The sequence below is a fragment of the Cicer arietinum genome, chromosome 6 (assembly GCF_000331145.2).
Source record: "Cicer arietinum cultivar CDC Frontier isolate Library 1 chromosome 6, Cicar.CDCFrontier_v2.0, whole genome shotgun sequence".
NCBI classification, from domain to species: Eukaryota; Viridiplantae; Streptophyta; class Magnoliopsida; order Fabales; family Fabaceae; genus Cicer; species Cicer arietinum.
In genome coordinates, this window is record NC_021165.2 from 7,540,833 (window position 1) to 7,552,873 (window position 12,041).

Here is a 12,041-nt window from a genome sequence, read left to right on the forward strand (position 1 = left end):
TTGTAACAGAGTATTCATTTGAAATATTTTGAGTTAGAAAATATTTTGATTTATAATATTTTATGATTGGATTTAAGATATTTGAATAATTTTTAAATTTAATCACAACAATATCATTTATTTATCGATTTTTTTAGTTAAAGTGTGGGTAATGAGTATGAGTATGGACACTTAAGTACCCATAGGATAAGGGTACGAGCATTAAAACTGATACCCAAGAGAGTACATGCACTGACATGAATATTTTTTTAAATCGCAGGTATGAGGACAGGTATACCCTACCGATTGCCATCCCTAAATTCCTATCTATTATCCACCTCGCGGATTGGTTTATTGAAGTACAATATCCATCCATCTTGAAGCAAACTCTTATGTGAACACTTTGGCTTTGTTTGGTCATATATATATATATATATATTTATGGTTATGTTAGGACTCTATTCTTGTTAATGTTAAACATCTGGTTGATAAAGACTTGACGAGAGTTTGTTTCTCCTACAACCATGGCTTTACTTATTTTTTACTTTCCCTTTATATAAAATACAAAAAAGAAAATATTAGAGATGATATTTTATTAGATGAATATATGTATTATGAAAGAAATACGATAGACTTAATATATATATATATATATATATATATATATATATATATATATATATTATTTAGATGATAGTTAAATTAATTAAGATATATTCAGAATTTAGCTAACCCATTCAATCACTAATGTCATAACACTAACGTTCAAAAATTAAAAAATAATTAATTACAAGACTTGTATATATATTTAGTTAAAGGAATAATAAATATTATAGCATTATGATGTGAAAAATTAGATTATGAAATAAGTAAAAAAGAAAAATAAGAAATTGAAAATAAATGGTAAAAAAGTGATACGATGATTTAAAGCATTTGGATATCAGCTTTAACGACCAGATAAGTGAACATTTATCTCATAATTTTTAATTTTAATAATCTATTTCATTTTAAATATTAAAGAAAGTAAGTTAATAAAATGATGTATTTAATATAAATTTCATGTCAAACACTTTAATTTTTATTGATTAATTTTTTTTTCTTATATTTAAAGTTAGAAATAGTATATTTTAATTAATTTCTCAATAACATAACTACCTTTATATTTTAGGACGAACACTTTGAAAAAAAAATCAGAAATGGAACATGAAGAATCACTCAAATCGTTTTGTCCCATTGACAAAAAGGTTATTTAATTTTTTTATTATAATATTTATATTACATCCAAAAGTCGTGTAACAAAAAAACTATAGTAAATTTTTGGGCATCTTTTAGTTTGGTTGGATATTAGTATTCTTAAGGCAAAAGAAATCAAAATTTAAATTATAACAAATTAATTAAATATAAAATAATGACGTGGTTTCGTAAAATTAGTTGTTAGGTTCCACAATCAACCAAACTCAGAAATACAAGGGTGTTCACTTTATAATAACATTCCATAAATTCCCAATTGTTTTTTAGACTTCTTTTAAACCATCATTTGTAGTTTTTAAAAGTATAATACTTTAAATTATTAAAATCTGACATTATAACAAAAATTTAAATTATTAAAATATGACATTATAACGATTATAAATTATTCTAATAATAAATTTTATTTTTTATAAATTTTTATGATAGTAAATTTTATCTTTTATAAATTTTTACAATAGTAAGTTATATATATATTAAGTATTATTTTAATAATTGAATAATTAACTTAAATTGTTTATTTAATAAAGAATCAAATATACAATGCATTCAAATACTAAAACTAGAGTTTACCTTCTTTTTTTTATTTTTTATTCTAAAGGTTAGTGTCACAACTTTACTCGACTCATGTGTTTAAACATTTTTTACTATTTTTCTTTATTCATTAGGGATTGATAATTTTGGGTTATTTTTAATTTAGAATTACCTTTTAATTGTTTTTTTTTTTTATCAAAAGTGAATTTTATTTAGATTTTTTTTAAGAGCTCGTCGTCTAAGTGCGGTATTGTTTAATTTCTTATCTTAATAAGGTATTTATATAATTTAGACTGTCATGTCAAGTTCAACTCATTACTAATTCAATCAATGACTTTGACATGATTCAGATGAATAAATATTATAAATATTATGATTTTGTCGTTTTACGCTCTTTATTTGAATGTCGTAAGTTTAATAGTAAATTCAATATTTTTAATTTTAACTAATTTGAATTTGTATTGTGTTTTTAATGTACTCTATCAACTTATTGAATAAATATTTTTTTAGTAAAAAAATAAATCTCTTTCACTGACAAATGAACTTTAATTTATTTCTTATTTTATATATTTTTTATTTTATGAATATTACTTACAAGTTAATTGATCCTAAAAACACTTAAAAATACAAATTTTACATTAAAAATATAATTTTTAAACTTTTAAACGATTGAAAAGACAGGTTTGAATAAACTTTTAATTGAATATTTTCAATATTTGGTTCTTGGAGCACTTAGCATTTGCCTTATTTTATTTACAAATTACAATGTGGCCTCCACTATTATACTCTTTCCTTTAAACTGCAAATCCAATCCGCAATAACAATTGGTGTTTGTCTCTTCCAATTCCACACACTCTTCACCTCTCTCCCCCCATTTCTCTATCTTTCCCTTTAATTGACATATGTTGGATTTTGTGGATGAGTTTTCCTTAGATGCTTTCAAAATTCCAGGTCTTCTTATATGGATTCAACTTTTTTTGTTGCTTCTTTTTCTAGCCTTCATCTTCTGCTTCACCATCATTGCTTCAGATCCCTCTCATTCCAATCACAATACTTCTACTGCTGATTCTCTCTCTTCCATCCATTCCACTACTGTTACTCTTAATACCAATCCACTTCACATCACACGGGTACATTCACATCCCTTTTTTCTTTTTACACTTTTTTTTTAATGTCACAAAAATATATGGTTTTTAAACTTGTTCTAAAGTTTTATTTATTTGCTTATATTCTGAGAAATATAGATGTATGTATTTATTTTTGACTGAATGTATTTAATCATTGTATTAGTATTGGATTTGGCTTTACAAATTTACAATCATGCATTTGTTAAAGCCTTCAATTGATTTAATGTAGAAAGTTCAAGTTGAATAAATGTCTCTAATTAGGTGAAGAAAGTAAATTTATTTTGACTGCAAATTATTTTCCATTTACATCTTAGAATCTATAATATGTTTTTTTAACATTTAAATTATAAAGCTTTGACCTCTGAATTGGCTACTATATATATGGCCAGGCTTGGAAAATAGGCTCAGTTGTCATTTGCCTGAGGTCATCAGCCACGAACATTGCCTGGTTCTGTTAGGTTGGATGTTTATTTTGTATATATCTATCTATAAGTAAATTAGTAAATGTTATTTTAGTTAATTCAAATAATTGTAAAATGATCGATAATGTATTATTATAAATTTAATTTTTAGTGTCTTTATAAATAATTATAATAAAAATTAAATATTATTAATGATTTGACAAATAAATTCCACTTCCCCTATAAAATAAAACTTTAGTTAATGTTAGTTGGACTACCCTTTGAATTTTAGAAGAAAGAAAAGTATGTAAAGTTTCAATGATAATTATTTATAGAAATCAATTCAATTTTCATTGAAATTCATTAATCATATAGGGAATCTATAGGCATCAATTTTACTTTTGGTCAAAAGAAAATGTTACTTTGTTTATTTCAAAATTGACTCTTTATCAAATATTTATTAATTAACTTATTTTATTTTCCATTGTAAAATATATGTAGGGAGTAGAGAACCTAAGTATTGAAGGGGAGATAAGAACAAGCAGAGAGGTAGTGAGAGAAGGGATTGCAGAAGGGGAAGCTACATCACTGTATTTCCTTCACCCTTGTTACTATTTCAAATTAGCCAGGGTAGCTTTTTTAAAATGTTTTGGCTTCGATTCAACATCTGAATCCGATAATCCTTCAACCCAAAATTATATGGGAAAAAAGAAGGATAGCTAGGTGAGAATGAAATTCTCACCATCATTCTTTTTTGGTATATTAATTAGTTTATTATCTTTAGGAATAGATTCATCAAAAAAGCAATGTATTAAAATTCGTACTAAATATTGAATCAGCAAAACATGCAACTCACGATTGAATTGATTTAACCTATTCAAATTGAGATGAAACAGTGATCAAGTTAGTGGTAGATCCGGAAATTTGGTCTAAAGGTGTAAAATATGAAAGTACTTTTAAATTTTGTGTGTATTAGGCATAAGATAGAATAAAATAAAATAAAATGGTTAAAATGTAAAAAAAAAAAAAACAAGTATTGTTGCAAGTTTCCAAAGTACCTTTGCACACCCCACGATGTCAGGATCTGTCCATGGATCGAAGTCGAACTACCCAAATAATTGAAGAAAAGTGTGGAGATACGATTCGACCAAATGAACTATCCAATCGGTTACGGTTTGTTTTTTTTTTTTTGTTTTGGTTTCCATAGGTTAAAATTAAAATGAAATTTCTTTTATTTTCTGGACTTAATTTAGGAGTTGATGAATACATTGATGAAGAGCACTGATAATTTCAACTTATGATTTTAATTTTTTGAAAAAAATATACACGTGATTTTTTAAGTTTAATTTAATTATTGTATATGTTATTTTTTTATATGATGATATAGAATCATTAATATATAAAATCGTAATAAAATTTTATAAAAATTTAATTTTTAACTTCATATTTCTTATTTTTATAATTTAATTAATATCATATGAATAATTAATGCATATAGATAATTTTATATCACAAAATCGTATGTCGCGTTATTTAAAATACGTTAACTTATCATATTTTTGTTCAAAAATATAAGAGAATGTTAAGAACTATTGATTTTTAAAATATGAATCAATTTTCTAAATTGATAAAAATAGAATTATTAAAACTAAAATTAAACATTTTTATTAAGCTTGATAGGCCATCTTGTATATGTGTCATTAAAATATAATATTTTTATATATAATAATAATAATAAAATAAAAGACTTGTCGTAGTTTTGTATTTTAATACTCTTTATTTTCTATCTTCAAAAAAATAGCCTTTACATTTATACACTAAAAGACTCTTTATTTTAAATTTAAACTATAATTTTTGTTCCAACTTCTCAACATCTATACATATTTTTCTCTCTCATAATTGTTGCGCTATAAATTCAACATTTGTATTTTAATTTTTTTTATTTTGTTAATAATTATTGTTTACATATATATCAAGTTTATTGCAAAAAGTGAAAAAAATGCATGTTATGATTATACAAATTCAACAAAATTCAAGTTTTTATGGATATATTTATCTTTTTAAAGATAGATGAAATGTCTTTTATTATAAGTCTTAACACGAAATAAACTCTTTATTCGGTTAATAGGTCATGTTAGGTTTTTAGATGATCAAACAAAAGTTTAAAATAAAATATTTGACATGTTATAAAACTTTAAAGTATGTGTGACTTATTTAAATAAAACTCAATTTCAACCGATTTATTATCACCCATAACTTGCATAATACATATAAGAATGAATGACCCCCTTATTTGAAAAGTGAGTATTCTGGTCTCTCATAACTAACTCACGATAAACCTCTATTGTTCGTGATAAACCTCTCATAAAATAATATGCAAAAAAAATATAATTGAACCAAACCTACTAAATTTAACGAACTTCTGATTATCAATCTAAACCTTCACTTCAATTAGGGAGAGCCCATACTAAAACAAAAAGACAAATTGAAATTACATATCCATGTCTAATATCTTTAGTTGAGTAAAAATATCCATGTCTAATACATGTTGCATTTCACTGCCATGAAACATAATACTTATGAAAGTATGTAGAATAAGAGATACAAAGTTAGAGTTAAAACCTACCTCTTGGAGAGTATAATTGAAAATTATTACATATTTAAACAAGATCAACATTTTTTTACAAGTCGCAAGTTTTTATATTGAATGTTTGACTCATTTTTATAAATTAAACTTATAAAATAAACAATGACACTATTTACAAATTCTTTAGAACTATATCAATTTTTAATGAGACTTTAATTTTTTCTTATAAATCAGCACAATCAACTTTTGAGAACTAAAAATTCATTATTTCCTATAAAAATAATATTCCTACACACATATATTGATTTATAGAATTTGATAACCTTTAAATATATATGTTTTTAAGTTGTAATAAATAAAATCATACAAAATTCAATAAACCCCGTTTTGTTACTCGTACCCAATGCATTTAAATATTTTTTTTTAAATATTTGTATATTAAATATTATTTTAAATTATTATAAAATCCGAAATTTAACTCTCAAGCTTCGGCGATACGCGTGAAAATTGATATTTTTTTTGAAACGGTATGAATGAATTGTTTATTTTGTTTTAAACGGTGTGATAAATTTTAATTAAAATGAAAACAGGAAAACAGCGTTGTTCTCACGCCTTAGTATTAACAGTATTTATTTTTTTCTGTATAAATATATAAGTTTTCTTTTATTTGAAATATATAAGCGTGTCTCGATTTGAATCCGGATCTAGCGCCTTCGATTCACCCCTTCAAACACCCCAAACCCTATCTTTCATTCTCTGTCTCTCATTCATATTCCAACACACACCGCAATGAGGAAAGGAGCCAAGAGAAAGACGAAGCACGCCGAAGATTCCAAACCAGATTCCGAACTTGCTACAGCAACAGATTCGTCACAAGAAAACCAAAACAAAACCACCAAACCACCTCCCAAAGCTAAGCGCCTCAAAACCTCAAAACCTCAATCCGAACCTGAATACTTCGAAGATAAGCGTAACTTGGTAAGTACCAATATACGATTTTCTCTTCAACTTTAAACTACTTTGTTAATTTCTTTAATTACATTTTTTTTTATATTTTTGTTAATTTTGAATTCCTGATTAATTTAGTTGTGCATATTGTGTAGCGTTTAATGTGGAAGAAGAATGGTTTTTATTTATTATTATTAAGGAGAAATTACAATGAATGTTTGCGATTTCGTTTCTAGTTTTAGCTATATTTACTACGTTGAAAAGTGGCTATAATTATTTAGGTTATTTACGTTATTTGAATATACATTGAACCTAACTGTGATATCTTCATTGTGTTGTTGATTTTGATTTTTGCAGGAAGATTTGTGGAGGGAAACGTTTCCTGTTGGGACTGAGGTTTGTTCAATTTATTTGATTTTTATTTTCTGATTTAATGAGTTGATAGTTGTCGCACATTTTTTTTCCTTCCATTCTAACTGTTGTGTTATAATGCCAGTGGGACCAATTGGATTCTGTGTATCAAATCAAGTGGAATTTCTCTAATCTAGAAGTGAGTATTGGTGCTGCTTTGATTTTTGTTTATGACCTGTGATTGAATGAAGTTGACTGTTTTATTTGATGTAATTTGCTGATGAAATTGTGATTTTTGTGCTCAGGATGCATTTGAAGAGGGTGGTTTGCTGTATGGGAAGAAGGTTTACCTCTTTGGTTGCACCGAGCGTAAGTAGCGCGTTATGTGTGAACATTTTATTTTATGTTTTTATCATTTTGCGAGGTGGTTAGGCAACTACGTTGATTGGTAGACATTTCCCCACTGTTCGGTCATATTCACGATTCATCTAACATTGTTCTTATGCATCCTGTCATTGCAGCCCAACTGGTCTTCTATAATGGTGAAAGCAAAGTTGTCTGCATACCTGTTGTTGTAGCAGTAAGTTCTCAACCTAAGTTGTCTATATGTATCGTGAAGATGTGTTGACCAAAACTAATTATTTTTATTGAGTTCTTTTAATTAAACTTGGACAATTTGAGCTTCCAAATATGCAAAATGCAATAAATTTAAATATTAAATAGTACATTTCTTTTGGCCTTGGTGTTGTTTGTTCCACCGAACTGGTCCGGCCCTATAAGAAAAGGTTTTGGTATTTGTTGTAACATGTTATACATTTCTTCTGGCTTTAATTTGCATGTATCTCTTTGTGGGACCTGGTTTCTTTGGTATAGACTTGGAATTGTATCCTTAATGTTTTAGTTTTTAAGGTGTTTGGAAATATCTGTTTTTCGTGGAGACCTTTCAATTTCGATGAACTATTATTATTATTATTATTATTATTATTATTATTATTGTTATTAATTTATTTTTAAGTTGTGATTTTAATTGTAAAACTATCTCAACTTCTTTCTGTAACAGGTTGTATCACCTTTTCCACCATCTGATAAAATTGGTATTAACTCAGTTCAGAGAGAGGCTGAAGAGATAATTCCCATGAAGCAAATGAAAATGGACTGGGTTCCATACATTCCTCTGGAGGACCGGTATGCATCCCAATTTTTTTAATTTGTTTACTACTTTATTTTCAGTGGTTCCTTTGGTATAAATATAATTGTATGATGCATTGCTCATTGGTCACATCTCACCTTGTTAATAATATTTTACGTCTTCCACAGAGATAGCCAAGTTGATAGACTGAGGTCTCAAATTTTCATCTTGCGCTGCACCCAAAGAAGGTATAGTGTTGCTCTTTTCTTTGCCCTTTCCCTTTATTATTGTTTTCTGTAACGTGTTTCAGACATTCAGGTATTACTTTTGCAGATGAAGACTCATTAGTAGTACTGATTTATGATAATTAGGTTGAAGAATATGTTTTTTAAGGAAACAGTTTCTTCGCTTGAATCTTGATAGGTTTCTGTTTGATTGTCTGATTGTTTTGTTCACTTATTCTTTTGAATAAATAGATTGTTTTGTTAAATAATCCTGTTTGTTTTTTATTCATCTTCATTTATAACTTTAAAAAATGCAGTAAATCATTAATATTTAGTGATGATATACCCTGTCCACGCTTGTAGCCAAATACTATCATTAGTATTTTCAACCTGCGTTGTTCTTTAGTACTGGAAGGTTGTTATGAAAGTTAGTACGGAAAGAAGAAATGCAATAATACACGTGTTGGGTCTATGTAGAATATGTTTTTAATGTAATCAATACCATCCCTTATATTTAGCCATTTACTTTCTTACTAAAAAGCATTTTCTCTTTCCAAATAGTGTATGATAGTTATTTTTTTTCCATCAGAGTAACACCTGGAAGTGGAACCTATGGTCCTTTAAAATGAACAAGTGTGGATGCATGGTAGCTTAAATTGAATTTTGGGAACTGATAGTTTATCAACTTGCTATTTCAACGATTGTAAACAGTATTTAGCCACTTATTTCATATATGCATGTTTAACTAGTTTTTGTTGTTAGCATGTTGTCCTTGATGTAGGAAAGTTTTGAATATGATTTCATCCCGTGTATAATTTGTGGTACAGGTCTGCTTTAAAACACCTGAAGTTGGATAGATTGAAGAAATACGAGTACTGCTTGCCTTGTAAGTTTCTGGCATTAGAATATTACAGTTGCTCACATGCATATTATATACGCTAGTTCTACCAACTAGTTGAAGAAGTTAATCAAATTTGAATAAATTGTTTATAAAGTGAGAGCAATGGAGGATGTGGACAGTGGTATTAGTTGTTTGATCTATTATTAGTGTGCCATTTTGTATGAGACATACTTGTTATCATTGGTTAATGTTTTTATTATGATATTTGCTTATGAATGCTATTCTTCCCACAGATTTCTATCAGCCATTTAAGGAAGATGAGTTTGAACAGAGCACTGAGGTTCCAATAATATATCCAATTGAGCCAAAGCCGGTAATTATGATTTAAAAATTATCCTATAGGATTGACAGTCTTTGAGTTGTTTGGGATATTTTTTCTTACAGTATGGTTATGTAATGAAATTTCTAATTTTCTAAATATCTTGTTAACAAGATGGACGAGTTAGTACCATATTTAGTTTTCTACGTGTAATTTGTGTGTATTGCTTGTTGCAGGTCTTCTGTGAATTTGATTGGGAATTAGATGAACTCGAGGTAACAAATTCGCTTTTTGTTGTTATTAAGCTAGCCTGATGTCGCAGTTTAGGAATTACCATCTTTCTACTACTTATTATAGCCATTTTTTGAATCTTGGTAATATTATGTAGGAAGTTAATGCTATTCTGCATGTTATTTTTACAATCATAATTGTTGACTCTTAATGACTGCATGTTATTATGTTAATGAGTTCTAGAAAATCTCAATTTATGTGTGGTGTGGGAAGGTCTTTCATTTGGCATTGTTTTGATGTGTTTCAATGTTTCTCCAACTTCTTGACCTTTCAATAGAGGTAGCTAAAGTTAAGTGCAACTGGAAATATAATAACAATGATCGAAGGCCTCTTACACTCTTTTGTTCAATATTCTGCAGGAGTTTACTGATAAACTTATAGAGGCAGAAGAGTTACCAGAAGACCAAAAGGATGCCTTCAAGGTAACAAAATATATTTAGTTTATTTATTACCCATAATTTCCGCGTCTTTAGGAATTATTCATTATTCACAAAGTAACAAGTTATGTTGATCCCTTTGATTCTTTCTTTAGGAATTTGTCAAGGAAAAGGTTCGTGAAGCAAAGAAAGCCAACAGAGAGGTACTTTTGATGATTTAAGCTGTTGGGTTCTTGCACATATTATGTTGATTTGTGCTTTTTAAATCTTCCTTTTCACTTGTAGGCAAGGGAAGCGCGGAAAAAAGCCATTGCAGAAATGAGTGCGGAAACTAAAGCTGCATTTGATACTATGAGATTTTATAAGTTCTATCCTGTTCCATCCCCAGAAGCACCTGATGTGTCAAATGTTAAGGTAGGTATTTAGACATTCTAACATTACCTTTTCCTTTAGAGTAGAAGAAATTCATTGGACCAAGAGCTGATTACGAGTACTGAAGAGATATTCAATTTCTTTTTCCATCTTTGGATTCTGAAATCATGCATGTTCTTTATGATTATACTTCCTTTATTTCTGTTGATTTCGTTCCAAATGTTTTTTCCTTGGACCTACATTGCATTGATAAGTTATTTATTTGTGTTTGCAGTCTCCATTCATAAACAGGTATTACGGAAAGGCTCATGAGGTTCTGTGATTGGCTTCTTGACAATTATGGCAATTTTCCTGGCTGGTTATATTGTTTTTTACAAAGTTCACGAGGCAACCTCTTGGTGCACCATCAATTTTTTTATACCAATGTAATTGTCTAAAGTGACACAATGTAAAATTGTAGCTCCAAAATCCTAGATAAGTGAACTAGGTAGTGAGAGTAATTGAGACATGTTTCTGGCTTCTATGTTGTAGAGAATTCCTGAGCTCATTGAGCTGCAATTCGCATCGCTCTTAACTTGGGTTTCTTTTAGAGTATTATTTTTTCCTTCAAATTAGAGATGTACGACAGTTTTGATTTAGATCTATGAGAAAATAAATTATTGGTTTTTTTGCTTCTTTCCCACCACCCCTTTATCTGCTATAGAAGAAGTGTCATTTCTTTTGGTTTGGAAATACTAAATAGAATACATAAATCTATAATGGTTCGGCATGCAACAAAAAAACTATGTAGGTCGAAATAGTACCTTCCATCTAACGGAAGGATCTATTGTCTTCTTCCAGAAATCAATTTGTGATATATACATATATATTTTTATATAATGTAGCTTCGTATTATTTATTTTAGACATATATCTGATCATACATGTTATAATGTATATTCCGTCAAAAAAGAGTTATTAATGTATTGGAGATTTTGTAATGAAAAAATGCATTGGAGATGTTTACATATTAATATTTTAGGAAGTAATAATATTACGTTGTGATAATAGTGACATATATCGACAATGGATGTTCCTTTGGATAAATCTCATAAATGGAACGATATTGAAAAGACTCTTGTGTAAGGATGATATATAATCTGAGACAATTTTTTGAGGCCTAAGACAATTTGTTTTGGTGGTTTTACACTTGAGCCGACCCATTAGCGATACAAAATTTGTTCAAAGTGTAACCGTGAGCTTTTCTAAAAAAAATGTAATTATAAGTTCAACTAATTTTTGTTTTATAATAAAAAGAAAAATTTTTTGTCCTAA

At 27.9% G+C, this 12,041-nt stretch overlaps 1 protein-coding gene and 1 long non-coding RNA gene across 2 annotated transcripts; both read left to right on the plus strand.

Moving 5' to 3' along the window:
* Window positions 1–2,750: 2,750 nt before the first annotated feature.
* Window positions 2,751–3,928, plus strand: LOC101490830 (uncharacterized). The gene is made up of 3 exons (XR_001144081.3): window positions 2,751–2,891; window positions 3,278–3,346; window positions 3,791–3,928. It is a non-coding gene; the product is annotated as an uncharacterized lncRNA (long non-coding RNA).
* A 2,617-nt stretch (window positions 3,929–6,545) lies between these two features.
* LOC101491153 (protein HEAT INTOLERANT 4) lies at window positions 6,546–11,394 on the plus strand. Its single transcript, XM_004503968.4, has 14 exons — window positions 6,546–6,854; window positions 7,182–7,220; window positions 7,321–7,374; window positions 7,481–7,544; window positions 7,697–7,755; window positions 8,236–8,360; window positions 8,493–8,552; window positions 9,356–9,414; window positions 9,663–9,742; window positions 9,925–9,963; window positions 10,339–10,401; window positions 10,512–10,559; window positions 10,642–10,770; window positions 11,003–11,394. The coding sequence occupies exons 1-14, from the start codon at window positions 6,666–6,668 to the stop codon at window positions 11,048–11,050; spliced, it is 1,056 nt and encodes a 351-aa protein (XP_004504025.1). The 5' UTR covers window positions 6,546–6,665; the 3' UTR covers window positions 11,051–11,394.
* Window positions 11,395–12,041: the final 647 nt, after the last annotated feature.